A 27,390-nucleotide genomic window follows, 5' to 3' on the forward strand; every position below is an offset into this window, starting at 1 on the left:
CAGCGTGGAAGGTGTTTATAAGCCATTTAAGAAACACACAAAAGCCGTTCGATTCACTTCAACATTTAAGTTTAATTTGTCAAAATATTTTCGTCACTAAAATCCGCGACCTGTTCACTGACAAAGTCAGTGCTGCATCTAAGAAAGTAACAGTTAGTTCGTCATATATATGTATGTATGTATGTGTGTATGTATGCATACATGTGTGTATGTATGTACGTATGCATGTACGTACATACGCCTGTGTATGCATGTATGTATGTATGTATGTATGTATGTATGTATGTATGTATGCATGTATGTATGTATGTATGTATCGCTACAGGTTTATAGCTTTATGTTTTATAGAGTGTATGTGCGTGCATATACACACACATACATACATACATACATACATACATACATGCATACACAGGCGTATGTACGTACATGCATACGTACATACATACACACATGTATGCATACATACACACATACATACGTACATATATATGACGAAGTAACTGTTACTTTCTCAGATGCAGCACGCATTTTTGTCAGTGAACAGGTCGCAGATTTTAGCGACGAAAATATTTTAACAAATTAAACTTAAATGTTGAAGTGAATCGAACGGCTTTTGTGTGTTTCTTAAATGGCATATAAACACCTTCCACACTGCAATTGTTATATATATATATATATATACATACATATATATATATACATATATATATATACATATATATATATACATATATATATATACATATTATATATACATATATATATATACATATATATATATATACATATTATATATATATATATATATATATATATATATATATATATATATATATAATATATAATATACATATAAATATATATGTATGTATCACACTGAGACCAACCATTAACAATGGGAAGGAATTACCTGAAGCAGGCTGGTTTTTATAGCAACACTGGTCTGTGCAAGTCACTTTTCTCCTTCCTGACCCACACATCCGAGCAATAACTTTTTCGTCCCTCACTTTCCCAAATGCCTTGCAGAAAGGGTTATAGCTCCAAAATATAGAAACACTTGGTAAAATTACAACTTTGCTTTGTTTTCTTTTCTTTCTGTTGTTTAATTTGTACCTTCTTGCATTGTTCCAGCCTTACACAACAAATATCTTTAATCTATCTATCTATCTATCTATCTAATCATCATCATCATCATTTAATATTTGGTTTCCATGCTGGCATGGGTTGGCCGATTTGACCAGAACTGACAAGCTGGATAGCTGCTCAGGTCCTTGTCTGATTTGGCTTGGTTTCTATGGCTAGATGCCCTTCCTAACACCAACATCTGTACAGAGTGTACTGGGTGTTTTTTTACATGACTCCAGTACCTGTGCATTTACATGGCCTGCCACAGCTGCTTTATATGTGACCTGGATCCTTTCAGATTTCATCTACCAAATTCACTACAATCTTTGGCCAGCCTAGGGCTACAGTAGGAGACTTTTGCCCAAGGTCCCACACAGTATTACCAAACACAAAACCATGTGGGTGGGAAGCACGTTTCTTAACTGCATACCAATGCACATACAAATATGTGTATGTGCATTTGTAGAAAACAAAATATCCCTAAGCATAATGAGCAGACAAAGGCCTCAAGCACATGACAAATACTGAGTTTCACAATTTTTGATAATGTTTCATGATAACCCCTCATATATGACATTGCCAAAATTGTATCCCAAAAACTAGTTGAATGTGGTTTCCTTCAAAAGTCATGGGTCAGTTTCATCATCATCATCATCATTTAACATCCGTTGCTCATGCCGGCATGGGTTGGCCGGTTTTACTGGGCTGGCACGCTGGAAGACTGTGCCAGGCTCCAGTCTGATTTGGTATGGTTTTTTACGGATGCCTTTCCTAATGCCAACCACTCTGAGAGTGTAATGGGTGCTTTTACATGCCACCAGCATGGGTGCCAATTTGTGTGACACTAGTATCTGCCACGACTGCGATTTTGCTCAGCTTGATGGATCTTCTTCTCAAGCCACCTTGCCTCCATGAAGCCTGCTCAAAAGGAGCTCAGCCACCTCGCCTGCATGAGGCCCAACACTCGAAAGGAACTCAGTCACTTTGCTTCCACCAGGCCCAACGCTCGAAAGGATCTTAGCCACTTTACCTCCAGCAGGTCCAATGCTTGAAAAGAACTCAACCACTATGCCTCCATGAGGCTCAGTGCTCGAAAGGAACTCAGCCACTTTGCTTCCATCAGGCCCAACGCTCGAAAGGATCTTAGCCACTTTACCTCTGAAATGCTTGAAAAGAACTCAGCCACTATGCCTCCATGAGGCTCAGTGCTCGAAAGGAACTCAGCCACTTTGCCTCCATGAGGCTCAGTGCTCGAAAGGAACTCAGCCACTATGCCTCCATGAGGCTCAATGCTCGAAATGAACTCAGCCACTTTGCCTATGTGAGGCCCAACATTCAAAGGTCGAATTTTTACATGCCACTGGCAGAGCACATTGCCAAAAGTCTCAGTCACTAGTCATTGCCTCGGTGGGGTTCAAAGTTCAAAGGTCATGCTTCACCACCTTGCCCCATGTCTTCCTGGGTCTACCTCTACTGCAGGTTCTCTACACAGAGATTGGCATTTCTTTACACAGCTGTCCTCGTCCATATGCAAGACTATGATAAATGGTACTTGACTTGCCCAAATTGTTGTAGAGCAGAATCAAAACCAGAACTACATGATTGTGTCATGAAGTTCTTAACCATATGGCACACTCATGTATGTGTGTGTGTGTGGTGTTGGCAAGTTGCTGTGCTTGAGAAGACTCATCTATCTCAACTGAAATTGAGGTCCTAAAAGCATTATGCTCATGTATATGAACTCAATGGACCCAGTCCTTGGCAAAACTTCTCTGACTCTCATCTTCCTAACACCCATCCCTCCATCACTTTTCTCATTCCAGTATTTTCAGCTGCAGTAATCACATGATTGGAGAGCTGCATATATTTCATCTCCTTTTGGGATTTAGTCAACCCTCTCCCTGGAATCCCTTCCTTTTAACATCCTTACCTCATTCTCAACATTGCCATCACCATGTTTAACTGTTTGACTGAAGCACTTTTTCAGTAAATGCTTTTCCTGTGTGATGTCGAACATACATTCATCCATCAGAGCTAAACAAAATACAAGTCCCTGCACAGCAAAGCACTCTGATAATGTCCAATTCATAAGCTCCAAAGTAAAGTGAATGCTGGCACATTGGTGCCAGAATTCTTGCACAAAAGTTCAAAAAGGTCTAACGGTTTTTTGAGAGGTTGATAGACAGACAGACAGACACCAATACCTATTTCTTTGCTACCCACAAGGGGCTAAACACAGAGAGGACAGACAAGGACAGACAAACGGATTAAGTTGAATATATCGACCCCAGTGCGTAACTGGTACTCTTTTAATCGACCCCAAAAGGATGAAAGGCAAAGTCGACCTCGGCGGAATTTGAACTCAGAATGTAACAGCAGACGAAATACGGCTATGCATTTCGCCCGGCATGCTAACGTTTCTGCCAGTTCGCCGAATGCCTTATATTCTCTCAGTAGTTTTTCCCAGCTACTCAGATGAAGAAATGGTCAGAAGTACCACTGGTTTCAAGGAAGATGTCTACAGCCTGGAGTTTAGGAGTTATTGAGCATCTCAACAGCTGTTATGGTTTGAAAAGTATGTTTCAGCTTGCACAGTTCTCAATTCTGCAGATGGACAATTCTCAATTGTATTTCTGATGATAAACTTTTTTTTAATTATGCATCCCAACAGATTTTTACGATAATATAATCAACTAGTTATTAATAGTTTGTCATACTTATATAAAGTATAATAACAAATATAAGTGGCACCACTGCCTGTGTATGTATGTAGTGTATGTAAATTGTGTATATATATATATATATATATATATATATATATATATATTTAGTTAATCCAAACAAGAAAACACAAAAAAACACAGCAATGCGAGGACGTGGAACAAATATAGTATTACTGGACGCTCAGGAAAGAAGGGAAGAAGGAGGGTTTAACATTTCGAGCAGAGCTCTTCGTCGGAAACAAAGGAGAAGGAAAGATCCCGAGAAGGGAAGACAGAGGAAAAAAAAATTGCTGGCGGTGCTCACGAGGTCATATGTATATATATATATATATGTAGGTCCCGGGTTGATTCGGTAAATAAGGTACTCAATACATAGCAGAGTAAAATTAATTTATTATATAGAAGGAGCTTCTACAGGACTAGAACTGTTTCATTCACATACATGTGTATATATGTGTACTCTTTTACTTGTTTCAGTCATTGTTTTACTGTGGCCATGCTGGAGCATGCCTTTTATTTGAAGAGATCGACCCGTAGACTTATTCCTTGTAAGCCTGGTACTTATTTTATCATTCTCTTTTGCCGAACCGCTAAGTTACAGGGACATAAACATCCCAAGATTGATTATCAAGCAATGGTGGAAGGATAAACACAGACACAAGCATACAAATATATACATATATATATATACATACACACAACAGGCTTCTTTCAGTTTCCATCTACCAAATCTACTCACAAGGCTTCAGTCGGCCTGATGCTATTGTAGAAGACACTTACCCAAGGTGCCACACAGTAGGACTGAACCCAGAACCATGTAATTGTGTAGCAACCGTCTTACCACACAGCCACATGTATGTGTATGTGTGTATATATATATATATATATATATACATACACACACACACACACACACAAACACATATAATATAAATGTAAATTGATAATGTACACTAATTGCCATGTTACTAAAAATGTGTTTCTCTAATTAGATGCTACATTGATTTTCTGGGGTTATTTTTCTGCAGAATTCAGTAAATGATGCAACTGTAATATTTATACTATATTTAATTCTTCCACACGACGAGATTTAAGATAAATGCTTTAAATGTACATCATTTATAAATCTCTTCAAACTGCTCCATCTTGCTGCTAGGAACCCTGCTTGCAATTAATGTTTTCCTCTGCATCTGGATACGTCATTGCGGGAGGCAGTGTTTGTAAATACAGTCTTTCAGGCTAATCATTGAGGCCCTCCATCAAGCTACGTTGTTTCTAGCGCATCAGAAGCTGATTAATGGTTTTCATTTGTCATAAGTTAATTTAGGCTGATGGGGAAAAATGACAACCGTAATTACTTAACTCTCTGCATGCAATATATTTCAAGCTTATTTGCATATATATATATACGTAGGCGCAGGAGTGGCTGTGTGGTAAGTAGCTTGTTTACCAACCACATGGTTCTGGGTTCAATCCCACTTGTGGCATCTTGGGCAAGTGTCTTCTGCTATAGCCCCGGGCCGACCAAAGCCTTGTGAGTAGATTTGGTAGACGGAAACTGAAAGAAGCCTGTCGTATATATGTATATATATATATATGCGTGTGTGTGTTTGTGTGTCTGTGTTTGTCCCCCTAGCATTGCTTGACAACCGATGCTGGTGTGTGTTTACGTCCCCGTCACTTAGCGGTTCGGCAAAAGAGACCGATAGAATAAGTACTGGACTTACAAAGAATAAGTCCCGGAGTTGATCTGCTCAACTAAAGGCGGTGCTCCAGCATGGCCACAGTCAAATGACTGAAACAAGTAAAAGAGTAAAGAGTAAGAGAGTATGCATGCATACATGTGTGTGTGTGTGCGTGCGTGTGTGTGTGTGTGTGTTTATTTATGTGAGTTTGTACGTTTGCATAGTCTTCTAGTTTTATTGCTGAAATTTCTCAGCATTGAGAAACGAGCTCGTTACTAACTGAGAAATATAGCTTTTCCATTAGAATTAAAACGACATCAACAGGATAGCTGTGCATGTATTTGTTTGGGGTTTATTTGAGATTTATTAACTGCAGCATTCAAAGCCAACAACACTATGTATGTGTGTACATATGTATACATGCACACAAGCATCCACGCTTGCATATATGTACACTTGTATACTTGTGTGCAAGTATGTCATTATATGTGTGGCTATGTATGTATGTGTGTGTGTGTGTGTATGTAAGTATGTATGTATGTATGTAAGTATGTATGTATGTATGTATGTATGTATGTCTGTATGTATGTATGTATGCATGTATGTCTATGTATGTATGTATGTATGTCTGTATCTATGTGTGTATGTATGTGTGTGTGTGTATGTATGTATGTATGTATGCATGCATGCATGTATGTATGTATGTATGTATGTATGTAAGTATGTATGTATGTAAGTATGTATGTCTGTATGTATGTATGTATGTATGTTTGTATGTCTGTATGTATGTATGTATGTATATAATTATGTATGTATGTATGTATGTGTGTATGTATGTATGTATGTATGTATGTGTGTACGTATGATTTATTTATTTCTCTTCCTGATTGGAGTTTTAGAGTTTGTGTTGACTGGCTGCCTGCACAGTGACTAAGTTGTAAAAAAAAACATTTTTATTTAAAGGTTCAAGTGAATGTAGGACAGGAGGCTGGGAATGGGGGAATGGTTACATTTAACACCTTTGCAAATTACTTCCCTACAGCAGATTTTTACCTGATCTTTCAATCTTCGTTTTTTTCTATTTTGGATGCCGTCATCATAAAATTCACCAGTCATTACCATAGAGTTGGTGTGCTGAATGTCTGAAACATGCTTTTCATCACTTGGATGGATGGAAACACTCCGTCGGTTACGACGACGAAGGTTCCGGTTAATCCGAATCAACGGAACAGCTTGCTCGTGAAATTAACGTGTAAGTGGCTGAGCACTCCACAGACACGTGCACCCTTAACGTAGTTCTCGGGGATATTCAGCGTGACACAGAGAGTGACAAGGCTAGCCCTTTGAAATACAGGTACAACAGAAACAGGAAGTAAGAGTGAGAGAAAGTTGTGGTGAAAGAGTACAGCAGGGATCACCACCACCCCCTGCCGGAGCCTCGTGGAGCTTTAGGTGTTTTCGCTCTATAAACACTCACAACGCCCGGTCTGGGAATCGAAACCGCGATCCTATGACCACGAGTCCGCTGCCCTAACCACTGGGCCATTGCGCCTCCACTGTTATATTTAATTATTCTTATGAAACTATATTATAGAGCATGTATAAAACACGGATGCTAATTTTTAATTGCTACAAGGATTTCTGCATGTTGCAACTTGTTGCATGTCAGATTTATGCTAGGATCTCCAGTATTGCCTGAGAACTAAAACACTAAATTGACGGACAATTTGCTAAATTTACTTCTTAAAATTTGATTTGCTTTTCATTAACCCTCTGTGAAAGGAAGTAACACACACACACACACACACACACACACACACACACACACATACATACAAGCATGCACATATGCTTACATATGTATGTGCATACATCTATACATACATGTGTACATAGTGTGTTCCTAGAAAGCTTCAAATAACAGCAACATTGGCAATCAGAGTAGCCTATCCTCGGCTAGCAATCAGGATATGAACTCTCATTTCGAAGTACGTATTTTTGTAATACAGGAGCGAGATATACCATCCCTGAGAACCATTGAGAAGCATGAGATGGTACCATCATGTTTACAACAAAGAACTGCATGCACACGTGCATCAGCCTGCAGCCTCCCACCTCATAGCTATTCGTTGCATGTGCTGGCATGGACATGTCCTCCATCTCCCACCAGACCATGCTACCAGGGCTTTACTCTCATTTGACACAGTCGCTGTAGGCTTGAAGAATCCCCCATGGCAAGCCCTACACCAGATGGCTGGATGCAATTGGGGAGGCCCACCAGAGGCTCAGAGTCGCCTTGGAGGATGCAGAGGGGATGGCATGGGACCACCTGTGACGGAGAGCACTAGTGGACCTGGTCAGCTCTACACATGATGACATCTCTAGGACCACTAACCTGGGATGACCCCAGCACCATCAAACAAGAGCATGAAGTAGAAGCAGCAGCAGAAGATGCAGGCTGTTTAGAGTTAACACTGAGGCTGTTGTTCACAGCATAAGTAACTTGTCTTAAAATGTCATCACACTATTGTCTGCCTATGAGAATTGATGTTGTATTTAGAACATTGCATTACTAAATCCATAGAAAGGATAATACTGAACAAAGAAGCTGTAGTGAGGTGGAGGGCATAACTACATAATATATGAGAGAACGCTGATGGAGTATACCTGTCGAGATGTCTATAAAATGTAAGCCTAACTGACCAGATATAATGATCTAGGACATAGAAAAGAAATTGAGCTCAGTTGGTGAAATTAGTTGTCCAGCATATGTTAATATTGGTTTCAAATTTTGGCTCATAGCTAGCAATTTTGGATTACATTGACCTCAGTGCTCAACTGGTACTTATTTTATTGACCACAAAAGGATGAAAGGCAAAGTCAACCTAAATGGAATTTGGACTCAGAACTTAAAAATGGATAAAATACCTCTCAGCATTTTGCATAGTGTGCTAATGATTCTGTTAGCTTGCTGCCTTATGTGAGAAGATAATGTTGGTTCCAAATTTTGGACCAAGGCCAGAAATTTCAGGGAAGTGGGTAAGTTGATTACATCAACCCCAGTGCTCGAAGAAAAGCAAAGTTGACCATGGTGGAATTTGAACTCCGGATGTAAAAGTGCTAATGATACTGCCAGGTCACCACCTTAACATAGCATTAAAGATTAGTGAGAAAGAAAATCATCTATGCTGAACCGGAAAGAAATATGCTTTTACTCCATCCAGACTATATTTTTAAACTTCTGTAATTATTGGAGCATGTGACTAATTGCCTCAGTACTAATTTTGTAAAATTATGTTTCACAAAATCATAAAGTGCATACTTTACCGAAAGATTACAGCTAAATGCTGTTGCAGAAGAAATTCATAAAGTAAAACCAGGCGCAGGAGTGGCTGTGTGGTAAGTAGCTTGCTAACCAACCACATGGTTCTGGGTTCAGTCCCACTGCATGGCATCTTGGGCAAGTGTCTTCTGCTATAGCCCCGGGCTGACCAATGCCTTGTGAGTGGATTTGGTAGATGGAAACTGAAAGAAGCCTGTCGTATATATGTATACATATGTATATATATGTGTGTGTGTTTGTGTGTGTGTTTGTCCCCCTAGCATTGCTTGACAACTGATGCTGGTGTGTTTACGTCCCCGTCACTTAGCGGTTCGGCAAAAGAGACCGATAGAATAAGTACTGGGCTTACAAAGAATAAGTCCTGGGGTTGATTTGCTCGACTAAAAAGGCGGTGCTCCAGCATGGCCGCAGTCAAAATGACTGAAACAAGTAAAAGAGTAAAAATGAGTAAAGAAACATATCTACGTGCATACATAAGTATGTATATACTTACATACATATATACATATCTACCTACATACGTACATTCATTATATAAAGTAAACTCACACACACATACACGTGCTCGTGTGCACACACACACACACACACACACACACACACAAAAACCTATACTAAAATATATTCCTTTTAAAACATATAAACATAAAATATATTTGATACAGATATCCATATGAACACTTGCAACAAATTGTGTGTGTGTGAAATGTTATATCTGCAAAAACACTTAGGACATAAACATATATGTATTATGATTATGGAATGAGAAGGAGAGGAGTGCCTGCCTGGGGTGATTTTTGTGTTAGAGGGTTCAAAGTGTGTGAGGTTTGTTTGGTCACCTCTTGGTGGAACTCCCCTACCCTGTTGGAGAAGTATTTTGTTGATTTAATCTCCTTCTTAATTGTTGTTTTTTTTTCTTTCAAGTCAATAGAGACATACATTTATGTATGTCTGTATTGACATGAAAGAAAAATTTCTTTTCAGAACTCCTCTATTACATATCATTTTTGCCCATAAACGTGGCCGTTGCCAGCGCCGCGTTGGCTGGCTTCTGTGCCGGTGGCACGTTAAAAGCTCCAACCGATCGTGGCCGATGCCGGACCCCCCTGGCACCTGTGCAGGTGGCACGTAAAAAGCACCCACTAACTCGCGGAGTGGTTGGCGTTAGGAAGGGCATCCAGCTGTAGAAACACTGCCAGATCAGACTGGAGCCTGGTGCAGCCCCTGGCTTCCCAGACCCCCGGTCGAACCGTCCAACCGGTGCTAGCGCGAAAACGGACGTTAAACGATGATGATGATGATGATGAATTCGCCTTTCGACAGCCATTTAACTGTTATCAAATCAAGATTTGCGAACTAATCACATGGCACTCCTCCTCAGTGGCACATTGATTACCAATTGATTCATCATGTTAATGCAGTATTTAGTTTCTTGCAATGCTCTACACAAACTCTTGTTCTATTCATCCAAGCTGGTGTGCTTGCTGAACATTAACCACAGGTGGATATGAAAGCCACAGGGAGCTTACTTCTTTTTTAATAGAAGTAGTTTTTATTTCAGCAAACTTGAGAGTTCTGAGTAAAATTAGCTGGTATTTGTTTAATTTGTGGGGAACATATGTAAATAGTGAGTACTAAATATTCACAGTGAAGGCACATGGCACAATGGTTAGAGCATCGAGCTTACGATCGTGAGGTGATGAGTTCGAATCCTGGACCAAGCTGCGTGTTGTTTTTTTGAGCAAGGTACTTTATTCCACGTTGTTCCAGTTCACTCAGCTGTAGTAATGAGTTCTGGTATCACAGGTGCCGAGCTGTATCAGCCTTTGCCTTTCCCTAATGTAATCTCCAGGGATACAGGCATCCAGCAACAGGACCTCTGTAATGCTATGATGGACCGTGAAGTCTGGCGTAGCATGGTAAATTCCATTGTCTCGACCACGGTCAAACAATGATGATGATTGCCTTTCCCTTGGATAACACTGGTGGCGTGGAGAGGGAAGGCCGGTATGCATGGGCGACTGCTGGTCTTCCATAAAAACAACCTTGCCCGGAATTGTGCCTGGGAGGATAACTTTATTGGTGCAATCCCATGGTCTGTGTCATGACCGAAGGGGATCTCAGAAATATTCACACTTAAGTGTTTGTGTGTGTGTGAGAGAGAGAGATGGAGAGAGAGTGTGTGTGTTTTATGTTATTCTTTATCTCTGATTCCCACTTTATCCTATAGACCTATGAGTAAATGAGTTCAAGCCATAATCATCCCACCTCTTTCATTGTTTTTGCCTTAGTGTATTGGAAACTATTATTATCCAGTGTGTTGTGTATATATTTAAACCAGCAATGTGTGATGTGAGGGAGATTTAGTTACCCTTTCCAGCAGATAGAGTGATGACATAGAGGCACCTTCAGATAGACTCTTATCAATCCTGAAAAATGTAATAATAATAATAATCCTTTCTACTATAGGCACAAGGCCTGAAATTTTGTGGTGGGGAGGGGTGGATTTACATCAACCTCAGTGCGTAATTGGTACTTAATGTATTGGACCCTGGTGGTATTTGAACTCAGAATGAAAAGACAGACAAAATACCACTAAGCATTTCACCTGAAATGCTAACAATTCTGCCAGCTCACTGCCTTAAATAATAATAATAATAATAATAATAATAATAATAACAATAATAATGATGCAGTACCAATGCCCTGATGCAATATAACTGCCCTGATGCAGTACCAGGCAGTGGCTCTCGTGGTTTCTGATCTTAACTGATTGGAAGTGTTATCATGTACATTGTTTTGTCTTGGTATAAAAGATGGGCTACAGCAAATATTCTGCTCAATACCACAGATTTTCTTGTCGGTTGTTTGACCATAACCAGTTGACCATGTCCTTTAGTGGCTGACGATATGTGCATCTCTGATCACGAGCAGAAGTAGTGGGGGAGCATCATAGCCATAATAATAATAAGAATAATAGTAATAATAATGACGCCGACGCCGGTGACAAATATGGGCATGGAAATAAATAAAATTGATACAAAACTTGAAACAAGATATGATTTAAAGAAATAAGACTTGTAAGGTTTTGTGACTGGATTGAGTTATGGCACTCCACTTTCCCCTTAACCATTTCTTAAATTGTGTTCAAGTACAGTTGAATGCTCCATTATGCATATTCAGAGACATTTGGTGATGAGCAAAACCATCATTTTGAGGGTATTCTCTTTGAAGTTTGGTAAAATGCTTTAATTTTACTTGTCATTTATCTTTTGCTTGTTGTTTACGTTAATTGTTATTGTGTCATTTTAACTTCTTGAGAGAATACGTGACACGATAGTTACATCATGAACTCCAAATGATAAAAGAATGCTAAATTCTTCAATCTAACAATTGACCATCTGTTGTTAGGGATTATATCATTACATGTTCTACCCATCTTTTTAGACTGTGTATCTTTAGAAACATGTCAGCATTAATATTGTCTCAAAATGGGACAAACACTGCAAAACCAAATTTCCTGTGAAATATCATTTACATCATCTTGATTCTATATTGAAGCTCCTTTTTTTTCTTCTTCCATGAAACCACTAATATCATAACTTTTGCCATCTTCATTAAGTTATTGGACCTTTTGAGCCTTGTCAAAATGAAACCAATACCGTCATGGTTTGAACAATGAAACTAATAGAGGTGGTGGAACATTCAGCTAAATATTGTACTTATCTTTCAAATCCACATATCAAAAAGGTAGATGCAATATTTCAGTCTCCAGAGTTCAACAACATAAATATTAGTAATATTCTGGAATCAATTAAATCAAATATTCCTCATCTACCTGACAAAAGTAAATAAATAAATATACAAATATAAAATAGTGGTTTTGTGCTGGATGGGAAAAGGAAATTAATATTGTCACATTAGTGTGACTATATGACTACATCACATAAAGCAAGTCACTTAACTCTCAAGTGCAACTCTGAAATAATATATTGTTATCAATAGTATTCTTTTGTATTATTATCAAATCCCATATATTGAAACAAAATATGGGTTATACCATCACAGAGGATCTTTCCTGACAAATGCCAACACTTGATAAAACAAAGACTCCATTGTAAAGATTGGCCTTCTTCAGAGCCAGAAGATTATCCCTCAACAACCACTTATCCTTTACAAGGTTCACATGGGACTCATACTGGCAAATTGTTCCCACGCCTATGACAGTGCTGCTGCTAAACATTCAAGCACCAGAGATTGCATCCAAAAAGGCCAGGCAACTGATTGGCATGTAGTTACTCACCAACACTCTCCAACTGCTGACCCACAGATATGCTATCTCCTTTCTTTAGCTTCACTACCACTACTGTAATAGGCTCTGCACCTTGAAGATTACTAGTCTTGTATCACTTTCTTACTGCAGACCCCATGCTAACCTCTACCTTTTCCTTCTGTAATTCCCTCTCTACTCATATTTTTCTAGTTACCATTGACTTCCTGCTGTTCAAAAGGAATCATAACCATATCGATCTATTCACTCACTCTTATCACTTCTCAACAGACTAACCTTACAAACAGTAGAGTAGTTGCTATCATGCTACCTTTCTGAACATGCACCACTCCATCAGTCTCACTGGAACTATAATGTTGTGAGATTTCTCTGTAGACTAGCTCTCTAGTCAGACACCTAACCATAGAATAACTTGTTTACACATTGCATCTTTCTATCCGCTCAGTCGAAGCCGACTCTCAGTCACTCGTTGGATCAGTGTCCTCCAGTCAGTTCTATCCTGGGCCACTTCCTTCAGATTGGCCATGTCCATTCCGGTATCACTCCTGATGGTGTCAAGCCAGCGGGTTCTTGGTCGGCCTCTTCCTCTCTTGCCACTGACACATTGCATACTGCATCCTAAGCAGTTGAGAGTACAAGAAACTGAACTTTTCAGTTGTTAACAAATCCAAACTATATCTTTGCTTGCGCTAACCAGCTTTACTCATTATATTTTGGAATATGTAACTTAATACCCATTGAGATTGCATTATTGTTAAATACCACATGTTTATTACTAAATGCTACAAACAATTACATACACCAATGGTAATTTTGGGCACAGTTTATCAAGCTTCACATGATTTTTATTTGGGGATAACATTTTTCAGCCTAGTTTACATTAAATTAAGTGCAGTTTTGTTGAGCACTCCCTCTGCTAAATGATAGAAAGAAAAAAAACTAGTAATTATATTATTGATTTCATGAGCATCCTAGTTTTAGAATATGTGTCACATCTTTGTGTATCATAAGAGACAATTAAGGGAGTGATTATAGGGAGGGCATTCTGCCATAAAACAATGTTTCACAGAAAAAAAAATATCTGTCATATAGAAAAAAGAATGTTAAGTGCTCACAATGATGAGTTGTACTCAGTGTAAGCTATAAACGAATAAGAGATGAAGTGAAACCAAAAACAGGCCAACCGAGAAGTTAAGGTTTGTATGCGGCAGATGAACTGAAGCAAATATGTGCCATGGAAATAAATTCTCTAAAATGTTTTGATGGTTCATTAGAAGTAGCAAAGAGTTTCTGTTATCGAGGAGATATAATTGGTAGGAGTTGTGGTCATTCAGAAAGTATTGTAGGCAGAGTAAGAACAGGTTGGAGAAAGTTCAGGGAGCCGTTAGTACTGTTATCAATAAAGCTGTTATTTCAGAGTGACGGTCTCTTTGCATGATAATTGTGTTAGAAATACTGCCATTGCCCCCTTTCGTATTCCCCTTCTTGGTCTATGTGTATTGGGTTACTGAGTATGCTTGTATTGGTACCATGAAAAAATGCACCCAGTATACTCTGTAAAGTGGTTTGTGATAGGAAGAGTATCCAACCAAAGAAATCTTGCCAAATGACTTGTATAGGAGCAGTAGCTCCCAATAAGACGTGATGATGATGATGAATTGTTTCAAATATTGTAGAGCCATTGTTATAAACAGTGTACAGGAGTTGTAGTAGACATTGTACAAGAATTTTGGCAAGTATTGTACCCATAATTAAAATTTTATATCAATTTTTTTCTCACATTGTATTAAAATGTTTCCTTGAAAAGAGTGTGTTTTAAGGTGCTATCTTTATGATAAAGATTTGCTGATTTGCATAAGTTACCCATGGCATTTGCTATTAAAAACTTATGCTTTTGGCTTCTCATAAACACAGCAGTATTCTGTCCATGAATTACAATAACCTAAATACCTGAAATGACGTTAAGATATAAGAATATTGATTTCAAATTTTGGCACAAGGCCAACGATTTCTTGGGAAGTCAGGTAAGTTGGTTACATTGAACTCCAGTGCTCAACAGGTACTTATTTTATAGAGGCCCCAAAAGGATGAAAGGTAAGATCTACCTCAGTGGAATTTGAACTCAGTATGTGAAGACGAATGAAATACTGCTAAGTGTGCCAGCTTAAGATAGAAAATACAAGAATATTATTACAGATTTCCTCTTAAATTACAGATATTTTCTTACTTGTCTGTTTTGACAGTTTTTTTTTCTAATTTACCATTTTGCTCCTTTCCAGGAACATATGAAAGAATTGTATGAACGTGGTGTTGCATATCTAAATGTGGATTATGCTCTTGACTTTTACGAAAAACTCTCTATAAATACAAGCCCATTGCTGCAAGATGTTATGTATAAAAGTGCCAAAAAGGTGAGCAGTTTTGTTTTTTTTTAAATCTTAACTAAAATTGTAAGAAATATGTTTTCATGTTAGTGATTATTCTTTCAACATAAAAATATTCATAACAACTTTGCCTTTTTTTCATTAATGATGATCTACATAACTAAAAACATAACACTGATCACATGACCTAATACAGCAGTTACTGATGTTGATTTTTAATAAGTTATTATATTGTTGTTGTCATGTTTCATCATCATCAACATATGATATTTATTTTCCATGCTGGGATGGGTTGGATGGATTGACAGAACCTGGCAAGGCCAGGGGCTGCTCCAGGTCCTGTAGTTTGTTTTGGTCTGGTTTCTACTGTTAGATGCCCATCCTATAGAGGCCCTTCCTAATGCCAACCACTTTGCAGACTGGACAGATGTTCTTTTATGTGGCATCATCACCAATGATTTTTATGCGGCATCAGTACACACATCAATGCTTTTGTGTGTGGCACCTTGATTTTAGGATCTCCATGCTGTTGTGGTGGGCAGGTCTTCTTGAATACAGCAATGCACCACATATCCCAGTCCTGTCATCTCTTTCATGTTCCTTGATCTAAAATGCTGTCACCCTTCTCCAAAACATTTGCATTTAGTTAATTCCTACACTAAAATCCAACAAAGAATTTACCACCTCAGCTGTATTCCCATTGCTTATAACAATGTACTTTGCCATGAAATCCAGCCTCAAGAAAATAAACAAGAGACTGAAATAGATCTATTCAACAGGCGCAGGAGTGGCTGTGTGGTAAGCAGCTTGCTAACCAGCCACATGGTTACAGGTTCAGTCCCACTGCGTGGCATCAAGGGCAAGTGTCTTCTGCTTTAGCCCCGGGCCGACCAATGCATTGTGAGTGAATTTGGTAGACGGAAACTGAAAGAAGCCTGTCGTATATATGTATATATATATATATATATGTGTGTGTGTGTGTGTGTGTGCGTGTTTGTGTGTCTTTGTTTGTTCCCCTAGCATTGCTTGACAACCGATGCTGGTGTGTTTACGTCCCCGTCACTTAGTGGTTCGGCAAAAAGAGACCGATAGAATAAGTACTGGGCTTACAAAAAGAATAAGTCCTGGGGTCGAGTTGCTCGACTAAAGGCGGTGCTCCAGCATGGCCACAGTCAAATGACTGAAACAAGTAAAAGAGTAAAAGAGTATCCATAGCATCCTTTCCCACTACCCTGAAGAGATCAATTTTATTATCAACCACTTGCTCACAGATACTTTGTTTTTTTACACTCCATCATGTATTGCTATTACAATAGATTTTCCTCCTCTGAACAAGGAAGCTGTTTATTACTTCCATCCATAGCCACCCTATGCACTGTCTTCTCCACCCATCATCTCTACGGCATCTTATCCTCCTAAAAGAATATTATGTACTTTTCTCAATACTCCCCTTCTGAAGTTCCGTTCCACTGGAGCTCTTAACCCTCCCTATATTTACCCCACCAGCATTAATTTTCATTGATCTCACCAGTCTGGTGCGATCTCTAAAAAATCATGGACAATGTTTCTACTTCAACTAAATGATATTAAAAAAGTCCTAGAGGCTATTATTTTTTTCCTTTATACTTTCATTGTGTTTCCTATCCTTGAATTGTGTAGTCTGGATGACCTTGCCAGGGGTTTAATCTCATACTGGTATTCTTTTTGAGTCTTAAAATACACAAGCTGCACCATGTTGATAAATCAGTATGCATACTGCATTCTGCTGATAAAGCAGTGCATATGCAGGAGAGAATTGCAGAAGCTGTTTGACTTGGAAATTCAGCATTCAACAGAAAAGATTTTACTTGATTTCTATTGATCAAATTGATAATCTTGTTTTTCTTTCCATTTCCCTTTCTACAACCACTTTTCCATACTTTTGTGAGGGATAGTTTATTCATTAGAGCCATTGATTTATGGTTGTGTACCCTTTCCAACTGCTAACCACTTAACCATGAAGTAGAAGCATAGTGAGGGTTTTTTTTCTTCATTCTTGCAACTTGTAGGGTCTAGGTATATATATATATATATATATATATATATAGTTAATCCAAACATGAAAGCACACAAAAAAAAAACACAACGCGAGGATGTGGAACAAATAGGGTTTAACGTTTCGAACGGAGCTCTTCGTCGGAAACATAGGAGAAGGGAAGACAGAGGAAAAAAATCGCCAATGGTACACACGAGGTCACACTTTGAAAGACCCACATATATATATATATAATATATATATATATATAGTTAATCCAAACATGAAAGCACACAAAAAAAAAACACAACGCGAGGATGTGGAACAAATAGGGTTTAACGTTTCGAACGGAGCTCTTCGTCGGAAACATAGGAGAAGGGAAGACAGAGGAAAAAAATCGCCAATGGTACACACGAGGTCACACTTTGAAAGACCCACATATATATATATATATATATATATACAATATAGTGAGTTAAAAGACATCAATTAACTGAGAATATCTATGCAATTCATCATCATTTAATGTCCGCTTTCCCTGCTAGCATGGGATGGATGGTTTGACTGGAATAAACCATCTCATTGTCTGTTTCAGCATATTTTCTGCTGCTGAATGCCCTTCCTAATGCCACCCATTTTACAGAGTGTAACAGGTACTTTTACATGGCTCCAGCATGGGCACTCTTCAGCTTTTGTGTCGTTTGTCAGTCCCTGCCAAAAAGCATTGAGGACTTGTGGCTCCACCGTTAGCCACAGTGAGATACTAAAAATTCATTGTAGCATCCTTTGCTCAAGCATGTGCATGGGGCCCTCTCTTGGGGTAGGGCACAATTTGCACAAATCTGTCTAATTGGCTTCAAACTGGCCCTGGGTAGAAGTGACGTTAAGTGTTAGGTGTATGTAGCATGAAGAAAAGTTCATGGTAAGAGTTTTGTAAACATTTGATGTGAGGATCAGAGGTGTGAGCTGATTCAGTTGCAAGCCTTGTGTCAACAGGAATTACAATGTTGCTAGAGAAAAATATATATATAGAATGATAGCAGCAGCACACTTGCTGTCATGAGCACTGAGAAGAAAGTGCCATCGAAATGTGAATATGGAAGGTTGCTGAAGTCCAGGAAATGCATTTGAGGTAGAGAGGCTACATCAAAGGGTCAAATATTGAAGTTAACCACTATGCCTCCAAATGTACAATCATAGATATGAAGATAGGGAAAGAAGCTGGGTCATTAAAGATAGTTGGTGACATGGAAAATATCCTGCAAAATAGGGCACAGGCTATTCATTTTCCTTGTCAGTCAGGTAATATAGCCAGTTATTGGCTCAGCAATATCACCAGCTGATTCTTTGGAAATAAAAGTTATAGGGGCAAAATGATGGGCCAGGTTGGGAATGTTGTGGAAATAGCACAAATAATTAGAATGTGAAATAGTTTTAGATATAATATAGTTCAAGTTTATGCCAGGAGGGGTTACTATTGATAATCTCTTCCTAGTGAGACAACTACCAAATTTCTTAGGAGCAACCCACTATATCTAGCATTTGTTGACTTTGTAGAAAGCCTTTAACAGACTGTGCTTAGTAAGCTGGTGGTCACTAAGAAAACTAGTTGTAATTTAATGGTTTGTAAGATCCATGCAAGCCATAAACAGAATTGTTATCAGCAATGTCAGAGTTAGACATGCCTGTTTACATACTTTCAATGGCATATATAAAAGTAGGTAAATCAGTACAATTTTTTACATGGTCAAGATGCTAGCAAAAAAAAAAAACACGTACATATAATTGTTTCAATGTACAAACAAGACAAAGGAAATATGTTTGCATGTGGGTGTGTATATGTGTGCAATATATATTCCTAAATTCATTGAGACAACAAATCCACAAAACTACAGACTCATAACATGTCTCCCTCCAACCTACAAAACCTTTAACTGCAACAATATCACAGAGAATGGGCAGACATTTAGAAGAAAAACAACTTGTTTCCAAAAGAGCAGAAGAGCAGAAGTTCGTATGGCTGTAAAGATCAGTTATTGAAGACAGAAAGAAAAAGAAGGGTCTAAGCATGGATTGGATCAATTACTGAAAGGCTTTGACAGTATTCCCCACACATGGATCCTGGAAACATTAGCCACAGACAAAGTAGCACCAACAATATTCACATACAAAACATGCCATGAATAAATGGCAAACAGTGTTGCAGCTGCAGACAAAAGAGGGAATCATAAAAAGCAAAGCCATCCCCATTAGAAGAGGAATATTCCAATAAGAATTGCTCCCTCCACTCCTTTTCTGCCTGGAACTGTGCCTTTAACTGACATGCTGAGCAGAATTGGATGTGGCTACTACTGCTATGGTAAAACAATCGACCCTCTTTTATATATGGATGATCTAAAACTGTATACTGCAAATGATAACTGGAAACATTACTATAGACAGTACATACATTTACCAAAGAAATAATATGAAGTTCAGCTTAGAAAAATGCGCAGAAGCAACATTGAAAAGAGGAAAACTAGTTAAAAATAAAAACACTACACTAAATAAAGCAAATGAAATAAGAGAATTAGACCAAACCCAAACATACAAATACTTAGGAATCAATGAACTAAATACAGTACAGCATACTCAAAATGAAAGAGAAGATAAGGAAGGAATACTATAGACAAGTTAGATAAATACTTAAAGCAGAGCTCAATGCAAAAAACAAGATAATAGGTATCAATATTCTAACTGTCCCAGGTATAAGTTACAGTTAATTGGACACTGGATAAACTAACCAAACTAGGCAGGAAAACAAGAAAAATAATTATGGAATGCTCCACCCAAAATACCATGATGAAATGATAACAGGAAAAGCCCTTACATGGCAAATACTGGGTTAAGCTAAACAGAAATGAAATAGACAAAATAAATCCCAACAATTGTTGAGAAGCTCAGGCCTAAAAGCAGACACTGAAGGATTTTTAATTGTGGCACAAGATCAAAGCCTCTCCATCAGAAACACATAATGAAGAAAAAAAGTAACTGCAGAATATGTGGTTATGGGGAAGAAACAATAAATCATATTGTCTCTGGCTACACAGTCCTGGTTGAGAAGAAAAATATCCACACACTTGACAGAGTTGGGACCTATATACACTTGAAGCTATACCAGCACTGTGGAATGACAACAGAAAATAGGTGGTTTAGACATATCCCAGAAAAGGTCTCAGAAAATGACAAAGCGATCATACTCTAGGATACATCAATACACACAGAAAGAGAGAGATCTAAGCTAATAGACCAGATATAGTTGTTAGAGATCATCAATAAAAAAAAAACTTTCTAATTGACATATCAATTCCAACAAATGACAGTGTATCTCTAAAAGAAACAGAGAAACTCTCAAAATACAAAGATCTGGAAATAGAGATGTGGACCCTAAAAACTGAAACAATCCCTATGATAATAGATGCACAATGTATGATTAAAAAAACATTCAGACACATAACCAAAGTATACAGAAAATAGCACTACTAGGCACTGCATACATCCTACATAACACACTTTCAATACAGTGAAAATAACAACAGCAGAACAAATTGCAGCACATATCCAAGGCACTGAGAGCTGCGCTCAGTGGTGCAGTGAAAGCACATGATGAAAATAAGACTACTGAATAACAATGATAATAATAATAGTAATAACAACAACAATAATAATAATGTTATCATCCAATATTGCCAGCTATAGTATTGTTTCTGAACATAAAAGAACAGAGAAGATTAACAGTGTTAATATTGACTGAAGTTCAATATTATTGGCATATACGAGTGAACAACAAATCAATAACAATACCTGTAACTTAGTTTTTGCCACTTTATACTTTAGTATGAAAGAGTTCAATAAATCAAACAAAGTTCCTGATTTGTTTTCATGTCTTGAAAGAATATCACATTGGAGATTTAATATCCAGTATATATATATATATATATATCTTATGAGAGAGATTGTAGTACTGGAGGTTTAATGTTTGATGAGGAATCCAATGCGAAGGCCTTAAATTAGTTGCTTAGTTTCCGAGGAGGTAAGTAAATGGCTTGCCAGAAACTAAAGTGCTGGGGTTCAAGACCAGGCTGAGCCACTTTACTTCACATATTTCTCATATTTGTTATACATCGAGTGAACCTTTGCATACTCACTCAACCAAATAGGAAATGCAGCTAAATTCCCTAAAATCAACCAACAGTGTAGGCGCAGGAGTGGCTGTGTGGTAAGTAGCTTGCTAACCAACCACATGGTTCCGGGTTCAGTCCCACTGCGTGGCATCTTGGGCAAGTGTCTTCTGCTATAGCCCCAGGCCGACCAATGCCTTGTGAGTGGATTTGGTAGACGGAAACTGAAAGAAGCCTGTCGTATATATGTATATATATATCTATGTGCGTGTGTGTTTGCGTGTCTGAGTTTGTCCCCTTAGCATTGCTTGACAACCGATACTGGTGTGTTTACATCCCCGTCACTTAGCGGTTCGGCAAAAGAGACCGATAAAATAAGTACTGGGCTTACAAAGAATAAGTCCCGGGGTCGATTTGCTCGACTAAAGGCAGTGCTCCAGCATGGCCGCAGTCAAATGACTGAAACAAGTAAAAGAACGGAACAACATTTTGGATATCATAGCTCTAGATATACAAAAATATGCAAAAGTTCACTGCCAGAAAACTTTAGATCTGTTCAATAAGAGACCTGAACAACAGTTGTGATTTAGTTATTAATGTCGACAGTAGTAACCTGGAGACAATGAGTAGTGTCTGCTCAGTCAACCTACCCTTGATACACAATATGATGGCACAGCTTTCACTAGTTTGACTTAGTGATGCATTAATGAGTAAGGAACATTTCTAGATAGTGAGGTAGCAGTGACAAACTGTTTGCATATCCCACTTCTTACCTGAGTATAACTCTGTAGATATAAATCTGCCTAAGTCCACCCCTGGTTCTGCAATAGAAAACTTTCTGTTCTAAAGAATTCATTGAGAATATGGTTATGAAAGGTTTAAATGCCACTTCCAAGATTATTAAGACATGCCTCAGTAATGTTTTGTTTTGTTCTTGTTTCTCTCCACCTTCATTCATAACTGGCCATAGGTTGCCAGTGCAGATGTGACAGACTCTGTTATAGAAGTTACGTCTGTGGGGTCATTCATCTATTGGCATTACTGGACACCTTTCTGAATGCCTGCTTTTCTTCTGCAACATCTATCAGCTTCTCTTCTTATCTCTTGAGGTACCAGTTTAAGATACCCCACAATCTCATCCAGTACTGCAAATGTACGGTGAGCTGGTAGAAACGTTATCACGCCAGGCGAAATGCGTAGCCATATTTCATCTGGCATTACGTTCTGAGTTCAAATTCCACCGAGGTCAACTTTACCTTTCATCCTTTCGGGGTTGATAAATTAAGTACCAGTTATGCACTGGGGTTGATGTAATCGACTTAATCCGTTTGTCTGTCCCCTCTGTGTTTAGCGCCCCTTGTGGGTAGTAAAGAAATAACTACAAATATACTACAGTCAAGTTCATCACTAATGCTGTATTTTATCCTTTCTTCAGTTAACAAATGTGTGTGTAGCATTGTACTAAGGTGCAAAATCAATATTAGACAAGTGCATTGCTTTATAGTTTTATACACTGGAGAGATTATCACATGCTGGTTTGATATTTCTTGAGATATATTAGTATTTGTAGAGCATATCAGATACTTGAGATTTATATTAGACATGTGTCATGCTTAGCTTTTGCATTTAGAAAGAACCTGGTGCTTAGATATGCTGAAAGAATCATCCCACTGAATAAGCTTCTGCTCCGCGAGTGGAAGTTCTCCATGTAAAATAATATCAGAAGAGAGTTATATGTGATAGACTAGCATCCTGTCCATGGGGAAATTTGTCTCTCTTTCACTTAGTGCTGTAAAATTTAACTGTAAACATCAACTGTAGAGAAATTTATGGTTCAGTAAAGGATTAGCTAACACGCTAGCTTAACAAATAATATGCTGCAAGATTGAGCTGTAGTTTTTCTAGTTCCGACTTGTTCCCTCTTAAAATAATATCAAACTTACAGAAGTAGAAGTATCAGTATTATCATGTTATGCAATATAACTCTTACTCTTTACTCTTTTACTTGTTTCAGTCATTTGACTGCGGCCATGCTGGAGCACCGCCTTTAGTTGAGCAAATCGACCCCGGGACTTATTCTTTGTAAGCCCAGTACTTTTTCTATCGGTCTCTTTTGCCGAACCGCTAAGTGACGGGGACGTAAACACACCAGCATCGGTTGTCAAGCAATGCTAGGGGGACAAACACAGACACACAAACACACACACACACACACACATATATATATATATATATATATATATACATATATACGACAGGCTTCTTTCAGTTTCCATCTACCAAATCCACTCACAAGGCATTGGTAGGCCCGGGGCTATAGCAGAAGACACTTGCCCAAGATGCCACGCAGTGGGACTGAACCCGGAACCATGTGGTTGGTTATCAAGCTACTTACTACACTGCCACTCCTGCGCCTATATATATATCTTTTTTTTTGTATACATTTAAAATGTATGAGATATAGTATTTGATATAAGTCGATGGGGGAGGCTTTAATCATAAACTTTCATTTTGTTTTTCTTTTTCTATTCTTGTCCCTCAGGTTCCCAATCCAAGCCCGCACCACAATGGTACTACTTTGTATGATAATTGGAAGCACCAGTACCCTGAAGGAGATGAGCCAAAGTAAGTTTTATTATTATTGGTATTGACAGTACACTTAGAGCATCGGTAAAATGCTTTTGCAGTATTTAGTCCAGCTTTTTATGTCCTGAGTTCAAATTCTTATATGGTCAGTTTTGCCTTTCATCTTTACTGGGTCAATAAAATTTTGCCTTTCATTCCAAGCATTTACTGAAGGTGGTGGTACTGTCTAACTCAATCCCCTTCAACACTGCTGGCCTTGTGCCTGAATTTAGAAACAATTAATATTGGAGTGGCAGAATCATTAAATCATTGGACAAAATTCCATGAGGTATTTTGCTGCTGCTCTTTACAGTTCAAACCCCACTGGTTCAACTTTTTCTTTCATCTCTCCACAGATGATAAAATAAAGTACCAGTCAAAGAGTGAGTTTGATTTAATCAACTAACTCCTATTTCCCATTAATTTCTAGCCTTGCATTTAGAGAGAGCGCACAACTAGAAATTTGGTGGAAGAAGTTAGTTGATTAATATTCACTAGCAGTAACCATGGAAATTCCTGGATATTTTGAAAATTGAATGAGGATATAACATATTTTTCTGAAACATTTGATTCTTGAGAAGATGTAAAAATCCACATATTGAATTTAAGAGACAATCAATCAGTCTACCTACCTACCTACCTACCTACCTACCTACCTACCTACCTATCTATCTATCTACCTACCTACCTACCTATCTATCTATCTATCTATCTATCTATCTATCTATCTATCTATCTATCTATCTATCTATCTCTCGTCGTTGTTTAGCGTCCGCTTTCCATGCTGGCATGGGTTGGACGGTGCAACTGGGGTCTGGGATGCCTGAAGGCTGCACCAGGCTCAGTCTGATCTGGCAATGTTTCTACGGCTGGATGTCCTTCCTAACACCAACCACTCCATGAGTGTAGTGGGTGCTTTTTACGTGCCACTGGCACAGGTGCCAGACGAGGCTGGCAAACAGCCACGATTGGATGGTGCTTTTTACGTACCACTGACACGTAAAAATATATATATATATATATATATATATATATATATATATATATATATATATGGGCTCTTAAGGAGCGTCCTCGTTCGAATTGCGTTGCTGCGCCTCTGTTTTGTTTTGTTCTGTCAACGGAATTCCTGTTTTTTCCTGAAGAGAAAGCCACAATATGGTACCCTTATTTAATCAGAATTTGGAAATTTGTGGCCTTTGAAACATGTGAAGAATGTAATAAAAGGAATTCTGTACAATCTTCGTTCAACTCCATTTCTTCCATTCACTAATAATATATATATATATCTACCTACCTACCTACCTACCTACCTACCTACCTACATATGTATCAACCTATCTATTTTTCTACCTAAATACCTATCAACCTATCTATCTACTTACATACCTATCAACTGTCTATCTGTCTACCTCAGTGTTTCCCGACGTGAGGCATGGGAAAATTGGGGGTGGGACATGTATTAGCATGGGTCATGAAAGTTTTTGCAACTGACTTGAGTGCCTACTTGTTGATCCCTAAACCTATCTTTGAACATTTAAAGGAAAAAAAAAACATCATGCGCAGGAGTGGCTGTCTAGTAAGTAGCTTGCCAACCAACCATAAGGTTCCTGGTTCAGCCCCACTGCGTGGCACCTTGGGCAAGTGTCTTCTGCTATAGCCCCAGGCCGACCAATGCCTTGTGAGTGGATTTGGTAGACGGAAACTTAAAGAAGCCTGTCGTATATTTGTATATATATATATGTATGTGTGTCTGTGTCTGTGTTTGTCCCCCTGTTTGTCCCCCGAGGCTATAGTAGAAGACACTCACCCAAGGTGTCACGCAGTGGGACTGAACCCGGAACCATGTGGTTGGTTAGCAAGCTACTTACCACACGGCCACTCCTGCACCTCAGTATTCTTAAAAACTGTACAACAAAAAGGTGATAGAGATGTCAGGGTAATGCCACTCAGTAATAACATTGTCTCCAACAGAATTCATGAAAACAGAATTCAAGATGTTGAAAACCTGCCTATTGAGACATTAAAATCATGAAAATTCTCATTACAAATGGACGAATCCACATTTCAGGACAGTGAGGTCCTGTTATTTGTCTTATGTGAGATATATTGAGCATGGGGCTTTTCAGGGAGAGATGTTGTTTTGCAAACCATTGGAAACAGCCACAACTGCAAAGGACATCCAATGCAAAACTTAAAATGTTATTTGGATGCAAACAAAATATCAAAAGAAAACTTACTGACCTGCACGGCAGATGGTGCACCTGCTTTGATGAGCAAGAAACGGGATGCTTAAAAGTGATGAAGGATCAAAAGCCAAACATGCTGATTGTCCATTGTGTCATACACCAAGAAAACCTGATTGCCAAAAAATTGTCCCCTGTTTTTAACGAGATTCTGTGTACTGTGATCAAGTGTTTCAATAGCATTGAAGCAAATCCCAAAGCCAAACATCTATTTTAGCAGTTTTATGTAAATCAAAGTGCCGAGCATGTTTGATTACTGCTTCATACAGAAGTAAGGTAGATATCAAGGGGAAATAGCTTAAGAAGGTTCTTGGAATTATTTGATCAGCTTAACGACTTTTTCAGTGATAAATGTGAAATGAAAATGCTGTCAACAATGGATGGAAAAGCGTTCATCAGTTATTTGACAGACATCTTTGAGAAACTTGGAAACTTGAATAAACAACTCCAAGGTGCAAAACATGATGCTTGTTGATGTGAAAGCAAAGATTTTTGGATTCATTACAGCCCTCAAAATATGTCAAAAAATGTTTCCAAAAGAAATTTCAGTCAGTTATACTGGTTGAGTAAATGTAAGAAAACAAATGATGCTACCACCGTAATTATTGACCATTTGAATTTCTTAATAAAGGACTTCAACGACAGATTTTGTGATTTGAAGGCAATGAATTTTTCCCTCTTGGTTAACTCAGCCACTGCTGCTTGACATTTCTGATGCTGCAGTTCAATACTAAGAAGAGTTACCAAAATTGCAGCGTTATGAATCAGTGAAGAATTTCTTTAAATTGAAA

At 38.3% G+C, this 27,390-nt stretch overlaps 1 protein-coding gene across 10 annotated transcripts in view; it reads left to right on the plus strand.

Moving 5' to 3' along the window:
• Window positions 1–27,390, plus strand: part of LOC115219722 (N-acetylated-alpha-linked acidic dipeptidase 2) — a 785,126-nt gene that overhangs the window by 724,543 nt on the left and 33,193 nt on the right. For all 10 annotated transcript variants that reach the window (XM_036509422.1, XM_036509419.1, XM_036509418.1 and 7 more), the window contains 2 exons: window positions 15,450–15,581; window positions 24,271–24,353. In XM_036509422.1, coding sequence (XP_036365315.1) covers window positions 15,450–15,581; window positions 24,271–24,353 — 215 coding nt within the window. The remainder of the gene's footprint in view (window positions 1–15,449; window positions 15,582–24,270; window positions 24,354–27,390) is intronic.

This window comes from Octopus sinensis, linkage group LG15, assembly GCF_006345805.1.
Source record: "Octopus sinensis linkage group LG15, ASM634580v1, whole genome shotgun sequence".
Taxonomy (NCBI): domain Eukaryota; kingdom Metazoa; phylum Mollusca; class Cephalopoda; order Octopoda; family Octopodidae; genus Octopus; species Octopus sinensis.